At 38.0% G+C, this 20,435-nt stretch overlaps 1 protein-coding gene across 1 annotated transcript in view; it reads left to right on the top strand.

The window, feature by feature from the left end:
- LOC110221829 (A-kinase anchor protein 17A-like) overlaps positions 1-20,435 on the top strand; it is a 132,567-nt gene that overhangs the window by 19,357 nt on the left and 92,775 nt on the right. The window contains 2 exon segments of the mRNA XM_078151711.1: positions 9,774-9,894; positions 10,416-10,636. Of these exon segments, the coding sequence (XP_078007837.1) occupies positions 9,774-9,894; positions 10,416-10,636 (342 nt within the window).

The raw sequence follows: 20,435 nt of genomic DNA, 5'->3' as shown, positions 1-20,435 counted from the left end.
TTTCCCTTATTTCTTTAAGAAGCACTTTGTAATTGTATCTAGAGATAGCCAGGTGGTGCAGTGGATAGAAGGTGGGGTCTGGACTTAGGAGGACTTGAGTTAAAATCTGAACTCAGGCACTAGCTGTGTGACCCTGGGCACATCACTTAATCCAGTTTGCTTCAGTTTCTCCCTCTGTACAATGAGCTGGAGTAGGAAATGGCAAGTTACTCCAGTATCTTTGCCAAGAAAACTCCAAACGGGGTCATGAAGAGTTGGATACGGTTGATTGACTAAACAACAAAAATTGTATCTATACAAGTATTTTGTGTATTTTGATTAATTGATTCCCACATATTTATGCATTTTATATTTATTTAGAGTAGAATTTTCCTTTCTATTATTGACTTTTGGATTTTGTTATATAGAAATGCTATTGATATCTGAGGGTTTATTTTGTTACCTGCAACTTTGCAAAAGCTGTTTGTCATCTCAGTATCTTTTCTGATTCTCTGGGATTTTCTAAGTAAACCATCATGTTATTAGTAAATAAGGGCAGTTTTCTTTCCTCTGTCCCAATTTTTATGGCTTTTATTTTCTTCTCTTGTTGTCTTGCTATTGCTAGCTTTCACAATAATAATGGGGAGAGTGAACATCTTTCCTTTTACTCCTGTATTTACTGAAAAAGTTTCTAGTGTATCCCCATTACATATGATGCTTGCTCTTAGATTTAGATAAATATTACTTATCATATAAAAATACCTTTATGCCTATAATGTGTAATGATTTTAGCATAAATTAGTGTTGTCTTTTGTCAAAGGCTTTTCCCATATCTATTGAAATAATTATGTAGTTTGATAAGTTTTTATTTTTAACATGATTATGTTGATTGTTTTTATGAGTTGAACCATCTTTGTATCCCTAATATAAATCCCAGTTGGTTATAATGACTGATTTCTTAGGATGAATTATTGCAGTCTGTTTGGCAAAATTTTACTCAAGATTTTAAATTAATATTCATTAATATACAGAGTATTACAAAGGGCTTAGTGTAATTTTAAGCTATTACAGCTCAAAATTGTATTAAGATCTTTGGGAAAGGTTGTATGTATCTATAATTCTTCTTCTGTGCTTTATCCTTCCATATTTTAGGTATTAGGACTACATCTCATAAGTGGAGTCTGGTAGGGTATTTTTTCAATTTTTGAGAATAATTTGTCTATTATTGCTACTCATTTTTCTTATAGAAGTTTGATAGAATTGTCCTTTTATTCTACCAGGATAAAAATTTCTTTTTCTTTCTTTCTTTTTCTTTTTGCCATTTCCTTTACAACTAGTTCTATTTATTTTCTTCAGATTTTACTATTTAAAATCTCTATAACACTGGCTCCCCTGGCCCCCACTGCCTGAAGGCTAGGTATGCTATATTTCACCCCACTTCTGGCTTCTTTAGTACCTTTAGGTGTTTCAGGAATGTCTAGACTCTCTGCCAATTGCTCCAACATCTACCAATGGTGTTTCCTCAGTTGTAAGAGTGGGTGTCTTCTGTCCTATTTAATCATCAACAGTCAGTTTAGCTTTTAAAAAGAAATATTTGCTTCAGAGGTATAATCAAAAATATATAAAATTGCTCCCCTAACATGTGAGAATTAACCCCCTCCTATACCACTTAGTCTGGAGACAGGAAGAAGATTAGGTTCTTAGCTTAGCTCAATTCCAAGGAGCACAGTCCCAATTTTTCCAAATCCATAACTCCCCTTGGCCTTGGGTCCCAGGCATGCTGGCTTCTCAGGGCTTCTATGCCAGGATGGCTAGCTCCACCATCTTACCTGGAATCCTGGCTCTGAGGTCACCATGGCTTAAACTCCTGGATTCAGTGGAGATTACTACCTGTGCCTATAATTGATAATGACAGAATAGAACAGAAAGAGAAAGACCTCAATCCACAGAGTCTAGAGAAGGATGGGGAAAGATATCTCTCTTCCTGGTTCAGTTCATGGTTCCCTTTGTGTGAACTGTGAATGAAAGGCAAGAGTGGACAGAAAAGAGAGGGGCAGTCTCAGTTTGGCAGTTTTTAAAGATATAGCCTCTTATGGATATTCCACCCACATTGTAGGGAAGTGCAGAGAAGCAGGTTGCCTCCATGTTAGATGATCTGGGCATGCCCCAAGTTTCCAAGGAGCCATTATACATTTAGCCCTGTTGAAATTGTGCTATCCTTAGCAAATAGGCAGGAGCATTTTGGGGAACACAGTTCTCTGCCCAAGTTCAAATAAGTTTTCTGTGGTCTTTGGGGAGACCTAAGCAATATCCATTCACTTGTTCCCCCAGCGTCATTCAGCCAAGGTTCAAAATAGTCAATGCTGCATCATTATATACAATCCTGCACCATATGTAATCTTACCTAATGCCTAGGGGCCAATATGGAAGCTGCCCTGGGGCGTGGGGGTGGTCCTGTTGGTTAAGTATGAAACCACAGGGATGTGAACCCCTGGAAAAAATTTTCAAGGTCTGGCTTGCTGGGTCCTAGCGTGAGCTGCTTTGGGGAAGGCCTCTAGACTTGTTCGTTGTATGAGGAGAGTGAAACCCTACGTTCTAAGCTTCTTCTCATAAGTCCATCTGTTCTTTAAGGCCCAGAGGGAGGCAGGAGAGTCATAGAGATTGGGCCTAGGGGTCAGTTCCAGGACAGGAGGGATAATGCTATCCTATGTCACCCCTTTTTGTCTAGGCTGAGTAGCAAGGCTAGCAAACACTCTACATCTGGGATCACTAGGTAGGGAAGGATCTGGATAATTCCTTCCTGATGGCCAAAATTGTCCTGGGCTTTGGGGTGGGGAGGAATTCAGGGAAAACCTCTGATAAGAGGCAGCTCAGAATCTGAATTAACATTGGAAAGGTATAAATATACCGGACTGAGGGGGAACTTGGACAAAGATGAGGCTTCTCTAACCAAGATACCACCTATCCAGGTAAGTGAAAGATAGTGGCCTTGCTGAATCTGGCCCATTGTCTATGGCCAGAATCCAAGAGAATGGTGCCTCTGGGCTCTAATCTCAGGAAATGAGAAGAGAGATGGATTTGACAAAATCTGGCTAGCTCTGCTCCACAGCAATGCTTTTTCTGTTCCTTGCCCTCCTAAGGCTCACTGGAAATCATCAAAGTTCTGCCTCTTGGTGGGGGACGTGGCTACACTTTCTCCAAGGGCTCAGGGTCTATTGTTTCACACATTGTCCCTTCACACACACATACAGAAGCATGCCAGTTTTTTGGGCATTCTTTGTACTGCAGATGCTGCTGCTATTTCTAATCCTCCTCATCATAGGAGGCTTAGTCAATGGAGTACAAGGTAAAGCCCATGCCATATCTACCTTGAACTCAGCTATTCTGTTCAGACTCCCAGATTAAGGCTCAGGTTTAAGTTGTGACACAGAGCTCTAGGGCTGGCAGTCAATCCAACCTCAGCCTAGAATCCAGTCCTTTCACGGGATATCTTTTGTCCCTCTTGGAGGGGTTGATGAGAGCATGGTGAGAATTCTGAGAACCATATCACTGGTTAAAGGCACTAGGGATGTTTCATATAGAAAGGGGAAGATATAGTAGGGATAGGATCATTGTTTTCAAGCATTTTAGGGCCCATCATGAGTAAGAGGGAATAGATTTATTCTTTGGGATTCCAGAGATGGAAATGGGGTAGGGGCAGAACTTGAACCAAGAGGAAGAGATGTAGGAGGGAAGATTTTTGATGAACCTAAAGGGGAACTTTGTTAAAACCAGTTATCTAATCATAGACTAGGTTGCCTGTTCTAGTAGTGAATTTTTCCTCACTGGAGGTTCAAAAAAGAGACTGGATCTCTTTGGGATATAGCCCTAGAAGTGCTATTGCTGGGTCAAAGGGTATGCACATTTTTATAGCCCTTTGGGCATAGTTCCAAATTGCTCTCCAAAATGGTTGGATCAGTTCACAACTCCATTAATGATGCATTAGTGTTCTAATTTTCCCACATCTTATCCAACATTTATCATTTTCCTGTTTTGTCATGTTAGCCGATCTGATAGGTGTGATGTGGTACCTCAGAGTTGTTTTGTTTTGCATTTCTCTAGTCAATAGTGATTTAGAGCATTTTTTTCATATGACTATAGATGGCTTGAATTTCTTCATCTGAGAACTACCTGTTCATATCCTTTGACCATTTATTGATTGGGGAATGACTTGTATTCTTATAAATTTGACTTAATTCTCTATATATTTTAGAAATGAGGCCCTTATCAGAGACACTGATTGTAAAAATTCCTTCCCAATTTTCTACTTTCCTTCTAATCTTGGTTGCATTGGCTTTGTTTATGCAAAGTCAAAAAAACTTTTCTATTTAATGTAATCAAAATTATACATTTTGCATTTCATAAAGTTCTCCATCTCCTGTTTGGTCATGAATTCTTCTGTTCTCCATAAATCTGATAGGTAAACTATTCCTTGTTCTCCCAGTTTGCTTATAGTATCAGCCTTTATAGCCCAATCATGAACCCATTTTGACTTTATTTTGGTATATGGTGTGAGATTTTGGTCTATGCCTAGTTTCTGCCATGCTCTTTTCCAGTTTTCCTGGCAGTTTTTGTCAAATAGTGAGTTCTTATCCCAGAAGCTGGAGTCTTTAGGTTTATCAAATAGTGGATTACTATAGTCATTGACTACTGTTTCTTCCATACCTAACCTATTCCACTGATCCACCACTCTATTTCTTAGCCAGTACTGAGTAGTTTTGATGATTGCTGTTTTATAATACAATTTAAGATCTGGAACAGCTAGGCCACCTTCCCTTACATTTCTTTTCATTAGTTCCTTTGATATTCTGGACCTTTCGTTCTTCCAAATGAATCTTGTTATTATTCTTTCTAGCTCCATAAAATAATTTTTGGTAGTTTGATTGGTATGACACTGAATAAGTAAATTAGTTTAGGTAGAATTGTCATATTTATTATATTAGCTTGGCCTACCCATGAACAACTGATGTTTTTTCAATTGTTTAGATCTGACTTTATTTGTGTGGAAAGTGTTTTGTAATTGTGTTCATAGAGTTCCTGGGTTTGTTTTGGTAGGTAGATTCCTAAATATTTTATAATGTCTACAGTAACTTTAAATGGAATTTCTCTTTCTATTTCTTGCTGTTGGGTTTTTTTTTTGGTAATATATAGAAATGCTGATGATTTATGTGGGTTTATTTTATAGCCTGCAATTTGCTAAAGTTGTTTATTATCTCAATTAGTTTTTTACTTGATTCTCTATGATTCTTTAAGTATATCATAATATATCAGCAATAGCACTTCTAGGGGTGTATCCCCAAGGGATCATAAAAATGAGACAAGAACCTACACGTACAAAAATATTTATAGCAGCTCTTTTTGTGGTGGCAAAGAATTGGAAACTGAAGGAATGCCCATCAATTGGGGAATGGCTGAACATGTTGCGGTATATGGATGTAATGGAAAGCTATTGTACTATAAGAAATGATGAGCAGGTAGACTTTTAAAAAACCTGAAAGGACTTGTACTGACTGATGCTGAATGAAGTGAGCAGAACCAGGAGAACATTGTACACAGTAACAGCCACGTTGTGTGATGACTAACATTAATAGACTTAGCCCTTCCCAGCAATGCAAGGATTTAAGACATCTCCAAAGGTCTCATGATGGAAAATGCTATCCACATCCAAAGAAAGAACTATAGGGTTTGAATGCAGATCAAAGCATATTATTTGCTTTTTTCCCCTTCTATTTTGTTTTGTTTTCTCTTTCTTGTGGTTCCTCCTATTGGTTCTAATTCTTCCTTACAACATGTTTAATAGGAATGTATATGTATAGCCTATATAAAATTGTGCACCATCTTGGAGAAGGAGGAGGGGAAGGAGGGGGAGAAAAATTCCAAACTCAAAAGCTTATCGAAGTGATTGTTGATAAATTAAAACAAATTAATGAAAAAAAAGAGACTGGATCACTTGTCATGAATGTTATAAAGGTCAACAAAAGGGAAACTGAGGAAAGTCCTTCTCAGCCAAGTATCTGCTATCATCACCTCTTTAACTCATCTGACAACTTTTTCTTCCTATGAATTAACCCAGATTATTATGAGCCAGAAGGGCCAAAGTTAAAATTTTGAAAAGATGAGTTTCTGGTCATCGTTGTTTAGACCCTACCCCAGCCCTGGATGGCAAAGTAGGGAAGCAGGGTCTAGGTGGGAAGATGCTCTCTTATGGGCAACAAAATAAGGCTGAAAATGGGTAAGATTTGCTTTAAAAGGAGTTCCTTACAAAGTTTGTATTTTTAAAGTAAAATTTTGCTATTAACTTTAAAATTGTTAAGTTTTGATTAAGTTATATGAATATAAATAATGTCTTTTATGATCTAATCTTCAATAAATGGTCAACTTCCGAAAATAAAACATAAACTCTGGGGTGCATACTTTAATGCAATAAACTGCACAGCCTATTAGATTTTTAGGACTTCAGAGCTGAAAATGCCATTAGAACATAGCTTCATAGAACTGGGTGCACAGAGGTAGTATAGCTGACTTCCTGATGTATTGTCCTCTAGATATTCATTGTTAATTTGATTTGGAACTTGGAATACGTTTTCCAATTCAAAAAATGAATAGAATGTAATTTCATCTGTAAAATGTACCTCAAAGGGTGGTTAGAAGGACCAAATGAGATAAAATATATCAATTGCTTTGAAAATTTTATTTTTCTTAATGTCAGCCATTTCCTCCTCCTCCTACTCCTCCTCCTTCTTCTTCTTCTCCTCCTCCTCCTCCTCCCCCTCTTCCTCCTCCTCCTCTTCTGCTTCCTCCCCCTTCTTCTCTTTATTCTTCTCCTTCTCCTCTTCCTCCAATATCTTCAACTATATATGAATCGTGTTCACATTTATCTTTTGCTTAGAGAAGTGTAATTATGAGAAACAAAAGTGAAATCAAACCAACAAGTAGTTTTAAATCATCTACTATATGCCAGAAACCATATCAAGGACTGGAGATATAAAGAAAGGCAAAAATAGAGTCCATTCTCAAGAAGCTCACAGTCTAAGGAGTGAGGCAATATGCAAACAGTTCAGCATAAGCAGGACATACAGGATAAAATGAAGATTATCAGTGAAGGGAAACACTAACATTAAGGGAAATTGGGGAAGACTTTTGGTGAATGATGAGATTCAGTAGGGACATGAAAGAAGGAAAACCTGGAGAAAGAGACAAGTACGGAGGAAATTCCAGACAAAAGGCATGACCAATGAAAATACTCAGAATGGTGGTGAGGAAGATGGAGATTCAAGTGTGAGGAATAGCAAGGAGGCCAATGTTACTGGATCTCAGATTACATGAAGGGAAATAAGGTATAAGTACACGGGAAAGGCAAGAAGGGGTCAAGCTATGAAAGATTTTAAAAGCCATACAAAGAATTTTATATTTGAAGGAAAAGAATAAAGAGAAAAAGGAGAAAAAAAGAGGGAGAATGAGAAGAAAAAAAGAAGGAGGAAGGGAAAGAGAGGGAGAAGGAGAAGGAGAAGAAAAAGAAGTAAAGAAGAAGAAAAAGGAGGAGAAAAAGGAGATGGAGGAGGTAGAGGAGGAGATTAAGGTGGTCACTTTTGTCCTATGATGCACACCTAATCTAATGGAAGCAGGACTGGCTCCTCAACAGGAATCAAGATGACACTAACATCAGATCATAGGATTTTGAATTGCAAAGTACTTTAGAATTCATTTAGCACACTCCACCCCCCCTTTTTTTTTAACAGATGAGAATTCTAAGGCAAGGGAGCTAGTCAAATCCACTGGCAAGGTTTATTTTATACATTGTAAATCAACAGAGATGACAAAAGATGGGAATAATCAATATTGGAGGTATTATGGGAAGGTGGGCACAATAGTGCATTGTCAGAAGAGCCGTGAATCAGTACAACCATACGAAAATTTGGAATTATGTAAATAAATTCTACCAATAAAACTATGCAAATGCAATATGTTTGCACATGCTCCATACATATCTAAGGCATTTCAATTCCATATTGGCAGGCTTCTTGGAAACAGGGTCCCCAGCCTCTTCTACCCAGGGGATTGCATCAGCACAGGATGCTGAGGTCTATCCTATCATTCTACTGTTGCAATAGTTTTGCTGCCTTCTGTTTTTATATCTGGGTATAATATTCCTTCTACCCCCTTCTCCTACACCCATTCTCAACACGGGATACTGCCTTGTAAGGCAGGAAAAGCATTAAGCAAAAACAATGGATCCAGTCATTGAGTTTCAAATCTCTGAGCAGGGATTTGAAAGGAGAGAGTTTCCAGTTCCAAGTCTGGTATTCTCTTCACTATACCATACGTCTTCTACTGGGAGTCCCCTTAAATTTCATCTTCTATCTCACCTCTCAACATATTCCCTAAATTCCAATTCCTCTCTCTTCTGCCTAGAACTTTCCCTATCCATCATCTCATCATCTCTCTTTTTTTAAATTTTACTTTCTCTTGGTTGGCACAACTGGGAAGATATGATACCCCAGTTCCTCACTGAGGTGCTGACTAAGAGTTGTTAAAAGTATTTCCCTCACGGCAGCTAGGTGGCACAGTGTGTAGAGCAGGAGATGGGAGAATGATGAGAGTGCTAAGAACCATTACACTGGTAAAATGAAATAGGAATGTTCTACATGTAAAAGAGAAGATTCAGTTCACAGGATCACTATTTTCAAGTTTCGGGTTTTAAGTGGAGTTGGCCATTCAAAATCATGAAAAAATAACGCACCAATTGCCTACTCTTATCAATTAGCCCTTTCTCTCTGAAACATACAATCTGGATTTCAGAGCCTTAGCACTTGACACCAATGGCTCTATCGTTCACCTATTTCTCTGTAATTGATACAACCCTGGGCTTTAGATCTTCCCAAACAGAGCCAGCTTCCTTGAGCCACAACTCATTCTCCTAGATCTAGTCCAAGGGACCTTACTGTATCACTCCAGAACTTCTTCCTTTCACCATTCTACAACCTTCCACGTGCTCCCCAATTACCTTTTCTGTTTCTTCCATGGATGCTACCATATATAGCTGCACAATTGATTCTGGCACCTGCTCTTTCCCTTTTACTCCCTCTCTCCATACACTCCAGACCAGCCAAGTAATTTTCTTTTATGCACAAGGGTCAAAAGAGACCAGCCAAGACGGAAAAAAAGGAAGAAGCATATACAGTCCAACACCCCTACAATCTATTCCACAAAACCTAGAAAACACACCAGATTTAGTCCTTGGTGAGAGATAAAAAAAATCACCACAAATCATTCATTTTTCTAACTCAAACTGTGATGGGAAGACAAATAGAAAGGCTGTGGACATTTGGGACATATTTCAGCCAGACCTTCTAGTCCTTTTATTTTTACAAGTAAAGCCTCAGAGACAAACACATCTTGAGCACAAGTTCTTCTAGGTTGCCAGGAAGAAAGAAATAAAATTTTTAAGAAGCTTTAAATGCATTTCTATGGGCTAAAAGAATATAAAAAAGGAAAGCATGAATGGAGTCATTCAGGAAGCTGGCCAAGAATGAAAACATTTGTGGAGGAGGGGTGTTGGCATCTTTGCATCTTGTTAAGGGGAAGTCCTTGACTCCTGGTGCAAGGGCCTGACTGACTCTGCAGTAACCTGTTGACAGACAGCGCCTCTGACCTCCACACCAGGACCATGGCTCTGACTGGTGTTTAATAGTCATGTATATTCCTAGTGGTAAGGTCGTCTGGGGAAAGCTTTTGCTTCCATTTTTCTCTTTCAGAAAGCCAAGACCAAAGTATCTTACAACGTGAGGAAGAAGGCTCCAATTTTGTCCTTTCTAAAGAGCAGAAGGAGATCAATGGAGTCCGCATCCAGGTTGGACTATCAGGTTACCTAACGAGGTGAGTAGGTTTCAAGGAGCAACTTCTCTCGTCCTTATGCTCCCACATGACGTTTGTGATTTATACACATACATTCACTTAAGCACCTAGAAGGGTCCTCAGTGCTCTCTTTAACATGGCCAGTCATGTCACATTGATCCTGCTCTCTCTCACTAAAACATACATAGAATTGCCCATACAGGGAGCATGGTGATGTTTGACTATGGAGTTGGACAGGGAGATCTACCACATTCAATCCTGCTTTTATTCTTCCATGCTCTGACCGGGGATAAAGAGTATTTTCTCAAGGCTATGGGATGTCATATACATGGCATGACTGAAGGATACTGGAAAGGTCTCTGTTACTCAGAAACCTTGGGAGGAGTGAATGTCCCTTCATTTGAGGTTTCCAAGCACAGGCTAGATAACCACTTGTTGGACGTGTCATAAATGGGCACGTGGCTTTGATGATCTTTGTTAAAGGGTGAGGGATGATGGATTAGCACCAATTCTCAGGATATGTGATGCATTTTCTCTGCTAGCATCCAAGTACGGCATGGGACTGAATGGAGCTTGAGGTATGGTAGTCCTAAGGGCTCTCTCAAGGAAGTTGTCCTAAGCACAGATGAGTTCATTGTTCAAGTGACTGGCAGCAATGGCAATACGAGGTGCCTCCAGCAACTCACCTTCGTGACGAACAAAGGCAAGAAACTTGAGTTTGGCAAAGTTGGTCCAAATCAGTTCACCGCTTCCTCCACAGACGGTGGGAAGGCACTGACTTCTATCTTTGCTCGTTATGATTCGGCATGCTTAACAGGCTTTGCATTTCATTGGATAGATGTGAACATAAAAAAAGGAGAAAAGAAAACCGCCGTTAAAAAACAGGTGTCCAGTCAAGAGGGAGTTCAACAACAATTTTCTGTCAAAAAGGGGCGGTAATCCAAACCATAGCCATTATCATTTCCCCCAACGCCAACCCCTAGAATGGAGAAGATAGTAGGGCAAGTTCAAATTATTTAAGTCCCGTTCATAGGTCTGATAAGTTAAAAGATCTAGTACCTGGCCATAATGGTTACCCATCAAACTATCCTGCATCTAGTTGCACTCATGATCCTTAAAATTCTTTAGGCCTTGAATGCAACCATGAATTCTCATAGTCTCTAGATGAAAGTGATGACCCATCAAAGAATTCAGTAGAAGTCCCTGGTCCCTGAAGCAAGCCAGGCGTTTGGGCAGGGATTAAACAAATAAGACAAATATATGTGTATGTATACAGAAATATTCATGTAGGTTTCCCAGAAAATGAGCCTGGATTGGATTAGGGGAGCAGACAAGGAAGAAGGAGTTGGAGGGAGGATATTGTGAAGTAACTTTGGTTTGTCCTACAGAGCTCCTAGTAAGCCTCAGAACAGTGGGTCACATAGGGGTGGGTCTACAAGAGATGATTTAGGGTTGTGATTGGGGTGGAGGGTCACAAGATACACTATTTCTGGGAAAAGGGAAAACTTTCTGGAACAAAAATGAATCATGTTTCAACTCTCTTAATAAAGTTTCTGCACAACCATGGTGTGATCTTTGGGTAACTCTGTTGAAGAGAAAGCTGTCTGGGAAGCATAGGCCTTCTTGACCAAGGGGTGGGAAGATTTCAGAGTGGCAGGGAAATGGCAAGCCTTTGTTACAAAATGGAAAGGTTTTGGGGAAGTAAGTGCAGGCAGACGGCTGAATAAAACAGTGGCCTAAAGGGCTGCCCAAGAATCTTTCCTCAACAGCCAACTCCTTTTAGAAGAACCCATACTAATCCATAAGGGCCTGCTAGACCATAATTGCTCCCTGTTGCTTTGGATGTCCTCAGACTGAGAGGGCTCTTTGCTGCCTTCCAAGGCATTTCTCCGGACACTTTAAGGGCAGATAAGCATGAACAGGGGGTTTACTGTGTGTCCTCTGAACTAACCAGAACTTTGTTGCCACATGAGGATCCTTGGGTCTTAGAGACTGTGAAGTTGCCTTTGCCAGCCTCTGCAGATGTCCATTTCTTCTTGTCTCCACTGAAGGTTGTCCTGACTTCTGCTCCCCTCGCCTTCACAGCTCTCTTCTAAAATCTCCACTTGGCACTGGTTATCTGATTTGTTCCTGCTCTCCTCAGGGTCAGGGGGATATCTGCCCTCCTTTCTTCCCAACCCCTAAAGGTCTTCCCTCTTCTTTCCTGGGGACTCCAGCCTGCTATACCCATCCCATTTAAAATAAGGAGCCAAAATGAGCAGAAAAAAAGAGATATGAGAAATTAGAGAAGAAAAAAATGGATAAAAACACAAAAAGCAAATAATAAAGGATAATTCTTTGGAGAGACTAATAAAATTGATAAGCCTTTATCTAAGGCCCCAGTAAAACTGGATTGCTCTGTGAGGCAGCACAAGATAGTTCATAAAGAACTCTTATCTAAGATAAATTATTACACAGAAATTTTTTTCCTCTTGTAACCAAACAGAAGATGTTTCTGATTCTAATGTTACTAATTAATAGATTTGTATGCTTGTCCCACAAACTTCTTAATCTTTGTGTAATTATTCCCGAATTGTTCTTAGCTATTTCAAGGACCCTACATTCTATTATAGCATTGCAGAGGTGCTAGAGAATTGTAGCAATAAAATTATTTTATATATAATATTTATACATAATTGTGTAATATTATTGTATAGAATAATAAAATAGAATTATATATTATAATATGATAATATGTATAGAATATATAAATTACTGCTTTATGTTCCCTGGTTAGGGAGATTTGGTATGAAAGGAATAAGCAGGGGCATGAGTATAGCAGCATCAAAATTGATCTTCTAGGCCAAAGCCTAAGGGCACAGAATGATTCACCTTAGGTATAGGATACAGCATCCTCAGTTCAGCCAATGATACAGAAAAGCTCCGTCTCAGTCACAGAGCATCATAGCCTGGATCAGGATTGATCAGGTGAAAGGAAATAGCGCAACTGAGTCAGGAAGAGCCTACCTTAGTGCACGCCAACCTTGTGCCCTCAACTTTTCCCAGGCACACACATCCACCTGTAGCAGTTTTCCAACTAGACTCCCTTGAGCAGCACTTTCCTTGAATGGTGTATTACTGACTTAATGATCAATCAGGCAACTCAAACTCAATTCAAAACTCAAAACGATATCAGATTACAATCCCATGAGACCACACCTCCAAGAGAAAAGTTTCACTAAACATAGCTGAGGGCTACATACAGGTATTATTACTCTCATGTTGTTGCAACGAGTTTATTGTTGCTGCTGCGTTGTGTCTGATTCTTTGTGACCCCATTTGGGGTTTTCTTGGCAAAGATATTGGAGTGGTTTGCCATTTCCTTCTCCAACTTATTTTTACAGATGGGGAATTGAGGAAAGCAAGGTTAAGTGATTTGCCCAGGGTCACACAGCTAGAAAGTGTCTGAGATGGGATTTGAATTCATGAAGATGAGTCTTCCTGATTCCAAGCCCAGTAGTCTGTCCACTGTACTACCTAACTGTTTTTCAATAGGGTAGTTAGCAATAAAAGTTTGCCAGGCCTCACACACACACAGAAAGTTTCACTCTATATTTTTTCTTCTTCTTTTCCTTCTTCTTTCTCATCTTAAATATATCCTGGTGTCAAAACCCAATAATTACAATTAAGAAAATAATTGCATTCTGTAATTCCACATAGATACTGAATATATGATCACTGATAAAAAAAAAGAAACCCTAGAAAAATATCAATATATCTTCAGAGTAACAGATATAGTTTCATAATTTTCATAAGTGATAGCCAGAGAGTGTTAGATGAAATTCAGATTTTGCTATAGACAAGATAGTAAATTCTCCCTCCCCTTTATTTACAAGGAGGGGAAGAGGCAATCCAATTTTTACAAGAAACCAATTCATTATTTAGGAATCTCACAGTATTCACAACCTTGGTCATGCATATGGTCCCAAGAAGCTTGGCAAGTTTAATGATAAGTAGATTTTACGACTTCTGTGTGTCTGTCTGTCTCTCTTTTCCACAAGGTTATTATTACCCTTACCTTTCAAAATAAACCCAATTAAATACTTCATAAGTTTTAACATTATGAGAATAGTGTCTCATAACCTTATTAATAATTTCACAGTATCCAAATTAAAAGGAGCAAAATTCTCCAATGACACAATTTTTATCATCTTCTTGTCAGCATTTCTCATACAATTGTTTCCCAGGATTTATAATGTAAGAAAATGTAGTAACATGATAATAACATTCACAATGTCATGAATTTAAAACGTGGAAGTACTCAGTTGAGATGACATCAAATGAAATGCATTTTCAAATTACATAGAAAATCATTCATCTTATTATGTTTGGCATTTTATGCTAATCATCTTAAAAGCCAGTACATAGTTATCCAGTATGGAGTGATTGTAACCTATTGAAAAACAGTTAGGTGGTAAATTGGATAGAATACTGGGCTGGGAATCAGGTGGTAAGCACTTAATTTGCATTTCCTAATCAATAATGATTTAGAGCATTTTTTCATATGATTAGATGGCTTTAATTTCTTCATCTGAGAACTGTCTGTTCATATCCTTTGACCATTTATCAATTGGGGAATGGCTTGTGTTCTTATAAATTTGTCTTAATTCTCTATATATTTTAGAAATGAGGCCTTTATCAGAGAGACTGGTTGTAAAAATTCTTTCCCAATTTTCTACCTTCCTTCTAATCTTAGTTGCATTGGCTTTGTTTGTGCAAAAACTTTTCAATTTAATGTAATCAAAATTATCCATTTTGCTTTTATAATGTTCTCTATCTCCTGTTTGGTCATGAATTCTTCTGTTCTCCATAGATCTGATAGGTAAACTATTCCTTGTTCTCCCAGTTTACTTAGAATATCAGCCTTTATATCTAAGTCATGAACCCATTTTGACTTTATTTTGGTATATGGTGTGAGATTTGGGTCTATGCCTAGTTTCTGCCATACTCTTTTCCAGTTTTCCCAGCAGTTTTTTTCAAAGAGTGGGTTCTTATCCCAGAAGCTGGGGTCTTTGGGTTTATCAAATAATAGATTACTATAGTCATTGACTACTGTGTCTTGCATATTTAAAGTATTCCACTGATCCACCTCCCTATTTCTTAGCCAGTACCAAGCAGTTTTGATGATGGCTGCTTTATAATACAATTTAAGATCTGGAATTGCTAGGCCACCTTCCCCTGCATTTCTTTTCATTAGTTCCTTTGATATTCTGGACCTTTGTTTTTCCAAATGAATCTTGTTATTATTTTTTCTAACTCTATAAAATAATTTTTTGGTAGTTTGATTGGTATGGCACTGAATAAGTAAATTAGCTTAGGTAGGATTGTCATTTTTATTATATTAGCTCGGCCTACCCATGAGCAACTGATGTTTTTCCAATTATTTAGATCTGATTTTATTTGTGTGAAAAGTGTTTTGTAATTGTGTTCATAGAGTTCCTGGGTTTGTTTCAGGAGGTAGACTCCTAAATATTTTATAATGTCTACAGTAAGTTTAAATGGGATTTCTCTTTCTATCTCTTGCTGTTGGGCTTTGTTGGTAATATATAGAAATGCTGATGATTTATGTGGGTTTTTTTATAGCCTGCAACTTTGCTAAAGTTGTTTATTATTTCAAGTAGTTTTTTACTTGATTCTCTAGGATTCTCTAAGTATATCATCATGTCATCTGCAAAGAGTGATAGCTTTGTTTCTTCTTTGCCTATTCTAATGCCTTCAATTTCTTTTTCTTCTCTTATTGCTAAAGCTAAGTTTCCAGTTATTGAATAACAGTGGTGATAATGGACATCCTTGTTTCACCCCCGATCTTATTGGAAATGCTTCTAGCCTGTCCCCATTACATATAATGCTTGCTGAAGGTTTTAGATAGATGCTATTTATTATTTTAAGGAAGACTCCATTTATACCTATGCTTTCTAGTGTTTTTAATAGGAATGGGTTTGTATTATCAAAAGCTTTTTCTGCATCTATTGAGATGATCATGTGGTTTCTGTTGGTTTTGGTGTTGATATGCTCAATGATGCTGATAGTTTTCCTAATATTGAACCAACCCTGCATTCCTGGTATAAATCCTACCTGGTCATAGTGTATTATTCTTGTGATAAGTTGCTGCAATCTATTTGCTAGTATTTTGTTTAAAATTTTTGCATCTATATTCATTAGAGAAATTGGTCTATAATTTTCTTTCTCTGTTTTGACTCTTCCTGGTTTAGGTATCAACACCATATTTGTATCATAAAAAGAATTTGGTAAGACTCCTTCTTCACCTATTTTCCCAAATAGTCTATATAGTATTGGAATTAATTGTTCTTTAAATGTTTGATAGAATTTGCATGTAAATCCATCTGGCCCTGGAGATTTTTTCCTAGGGAGTTCATCAATGGCTTGTTCAATTTCTTTTTCTGAGATGGGGTTATTTAAGTATTTTACTTCCTCTTTTGTTAATCTGGGCAATTTATATTTTTGTAAATATGTATCCATTTCACTAAGATTGACAAATTTGTTGGCATATAGTTGGGCAAAATAATTCCTAATTATTGTTTTAATTTCCTCTTCCTTGGTGGTAGCTTCACCCTTTTCATTCTTGATACTAGTAATTTGGTTTTCTTCTTTCTTTTTTTTAAAAAATTAACCAAAGGTTTATCTATTTTATTGGTTTTTTCATAAAACCAGCTCTTAGTTTTATTTATTAGTTCAATAGTTTTCTTAATTTCAATTTTTTAATTTTTCCTTTGGTTTTCAATATTTCTAATTTGTGTTTAGTTGAGGATTTTTAATTGTTCTTTTTCTAGTTTTTTTTAGTTGTATGCCCAATTCATTAATCTCCTCTTTTTCTATTTTATTTATGTAAGCATTTAGAGATATAAAACTTCCCCTAAGAACTGCTTTCACTGCATCCCATAGTTTTGGTATGTTGTCTCAGTATTGTCATTTTCTTGAATGAAATTATTGATTGTTTCTATGATTTTTTGTTTGACCCAATCATTTTTTAGGATTAGATTATTTAGTTTCCAATTATTTTTTAGTCTATCTTTCCATGGCCCTTTATTACATATAATTTTTATTGCATCATGATCTGAAAAGGATGCATTTAATATTTCTGCCTTTCTGCATTGGATTGTGAGGTTTTTATGCCCTAGTACATGGTCAATTTTTGTGTATGTGCCATGTACTGCCGAGAAAAAAGTATATTCCTTTCTATCCCCATTCAGTTTTCTCCAGAGGTCTATCATACCTAACTTTTCTAATGTTCTATTCACCTCCTTAACTTCTTTCTTGTTTATTTTGTGGTTAGATTTATCTAGTGCAGAGAGGGGGTTCAGGTCCCCACTAGTATAGTTTTGCTGTCTATTTCTTCCTGTAACTCCCTGAACTTCTCCTGTAAGAATTTGGATGCTATACCATTTGGTGCATATATGTTTAGTAATGATATTACTTCATTGTCTATGGTGCCTTTTAGCAGGATGTAGTTTCCTTCCTTATCTCTTTTGATTAGATCTATTTTTGCTTTTGCTTTGTCTGAGATCAGGATTGCTACCCCTGCTTTTTTTACTTCAGCTGAAGCATAATATATTCTGCTCCAGCCTTTTACCTTTACCCTGTATGTGTCACTCTTTTTCAAATGTGTTTCCTGTAAACAACATATTGTAGGATTATGGTTTTTAATCCATTCTGCAATCCGTTTCCATTTTTGGGAGAGTTCATCCCATTCACATTCACAGTTATGATTACTATCTGTGTCTTTTTTCCATCCTTTTCCCCCATTTATGCTTTTCTTTCTCCTTTTTCCTTTCACCCCTTCACTAGTGTTTTGCTTTTGACCACCCTCCTTCAGTCCCTCCTCCCTTTTATTATCCCTTTCCCTTTTCTTCCCCTTTACTCTTACTGCTTCTTCCCTCCCTTTTCTTTCCCCCCTCCCTTTTCTTTCCCCTTTTCCCTCCTACTGCCTATAGGGCAAGTTAGATTTCTATACCTAACTGATTATGTTATGCCCTTCTTGAGCCAAATCTGATGAGAGTAAGGTTCAAACAATGCTCCCCCTCCCTTCTTTCCCTCTGCTGTAATAGGATTTTGTGTCTTTTCCTGTAATGTAATTTACCCTTGTCTGCCTCCTCCTTTCTCAGTACATTTTCTAAGATCAGATTGATCCACTTATTTGGATCCATTTAACCCACTTGATTAGATTTTTTTTTATCATTACATCAAAGTCAACTAATATCCACCCTCTTTATGTATACTCCTTTAACATGGTGTAATAACAATACAGTTCTCAAGGGTTGCAAGTGTCATATTCCCTTGTAGGGGTTTAAACAGCCCCCCATTAACAACACATTGTATCTTTCTGTCCCATTTACCTTTTTATGTCCTTCTTGAGTCCTGTACTTGAAGATCAAATTTTTTGTTGAGCTCTGGTCTTTTTATCAGGAAAGTTTGGAAGTCTCCTATTTCATTGAATACCCATCTCCTCCCTTGAAAAATGATGCTCATTTTTGCTGGGTAGATCCTTGGCTGCATTGCAACCTCCTTTGCCTTATGGAATATCATGTTCCATGCCCTGAGGTCTTTTAATGTAGAAACTGCAAGGTCCTGTGTAATCCTGACTGTGGTTGGGTGATATTTAAATTGATCCTTTCCGGCTGCTTGCAGCACCTTCTCTTTCATCTGGTAATTTTGGAATTTTGCTATTATATTCCTTGGCATTGTCAATTTGGGATCTCTTTCAGGTGGTGATCGTGGATTCTTTCTATGGTTATTTTCCTTCTGGTTCTAGGACTTCAGGGCAGTTTTCCTTTATGATTTCCTGAAAGATACTGTCCAGGCTCTTTTTTTCATGATTTTCAGGTAGTCCAATAATTTTTAAATTGTCTCTCCTGATCATTTTCCAGGTCGTTGTTTTACATGAGGTATTTTACATTTTCATCTATTTTTTCATGTTTTTGTTTCTGTCTGATTCTTGCTCTCTCATAGAGACATTAGTTTCCATTTGTCCAATTCTAGTTTTTAACAGATTGTTTTCTTCTGTTAGTTTTTGTACTTCCTTCTTCAATTGGCCAATTGTGTTTTTTAGGGACTTGTTTTCTTCAGTGTATTTTTTTTCCAATTGGCCAATTGTATTTTTGAAGGACTCTTCTACCTCTCTCATTTGACTATTAAAATCCTTCTTGAGCTCTTCTAAGAAGGCTTTTTGGGCTTCAGACCAGTTCATATTCCCTTTTGTTTTTGCAGATGTGGGTTTGTTGACAATGTTGTCCTCTTCAGAATTTCTGTCTTGATCTTCACTCTTCTCATAATATGAATCTATGGTACGTTTCTTTTTACTCATGGTGTTTCTTTATTCCCTGGCCTTTAAAGAGATTGAGCTCTCCTGCTGGGGAACAGAGGGCACTGACCCAAGCTTCTTGTGTTGGGAGCCTAGGTCTTGGTCACTGGCTTTGTGTGCTGGGGCCTCTTATGTTGGCAATTGGAGGCTGTAGGTTTCTGGCAGCTTACCTCGTGTTGGGCTGGAATCAGCAAGGCTGGAACTTTCAGGCAATTCTAGGTTGCCTGCTTTTCCTTTCCTTTAGCTTTCTTCAGCTCCTTTTAGATGGGTGCTGCAGGGTGTTTATCTGCCTGGGGCCCCTGCAGTGTTGTCTCCCTTTTTCTGCTAATGCACTGGGAGATTCCTTTGGTAGAGTGCTGAGGCACCTGGTGGTTTTCTGAGCTGGCCTCCACCCCCTCACCGAGGCACTGAGGTCCAGGTGTTGGTGTTTGCCTGCTCTACCCCTGGGCTTCAGGATTTCTTCCTGTTCTGAGGCTCTACCTGGTGTTGGGCTGGAATCAGCAAGGCTGGGCTTTAGGAAGCTTTAGGTTGCTTTCTTCACTCCTTTCAGATGAATGCTGCAGGGTACTTATCTGCCTGGGGCCCCTTGTAGTGCTGCTCCCTTATTTTTGCTGAGGCACTGGGAGACCTGTTTGCTGGGCTGCTGCACTGCTGCTCCCTGTCTTTCTTCTAGTTCAGCTGTTCCAGGGTTTTTTTCTGGGGTGATATTTTCTGGGTTTTCAGAGGTTGATAGGGGAGGTGAGAGGGACTACCTTTTCACTCCACCATCTTGGTTCCTGGAAGCAAAACACTCCTATTATCCTGTATCCATACTTATACAGCATTTTGTCTTAGTGTCAAACTGCATCATGATTTGGTTTCAGGGCAGACCTTTCCCATATTAAATATGGATTTAAAATCAAAATCTAAAATTACTCCACATCATAGGGCCTGCTAATCTCAGGTATTTTATTACCAAAGATTTGAAGTGGCAGTCTTGTATTCTCATCCCCTTTAAAGGATTTTATGAGGATTTTGTATTTCTCAGATAACAACCAAAGTATAAGTTTTCTAGTGGTCTTTCAGTTTGAAGAATATTCTTCAAATAATTCCATGTTGTAAATGTGTTAGTATTGTTTCTTTTTTTTATAGGATTTTTTTTTTTGCGGGGAAGTTAGGCAATGTGTTTGAGTGACTTGCCAGGGTCACACAGCTAGTAAGTGTT

The sequence above is a fragment of the Phascolarctos cinereus genome, unplaced genomic scaffold (genome assembly GCF_003287225.1).
Source record: "Phascolarctos cinereus isolate Bilbo 61053 unplaced genomic scaffold, phaCin_HiC Scaffold_4;HRSCAF=312, whole genome shotgun sequence".
Lineage (NCBI taxonomy): Eukaryota > Metazoa > Chordata > Mammalia > Diprotodontia > Phascolarctidae > Phascolarctos > Phascolarctos cinereus.
This window is presented reverse-complemented; position numbering and strand designations above follow the sequence as displayed.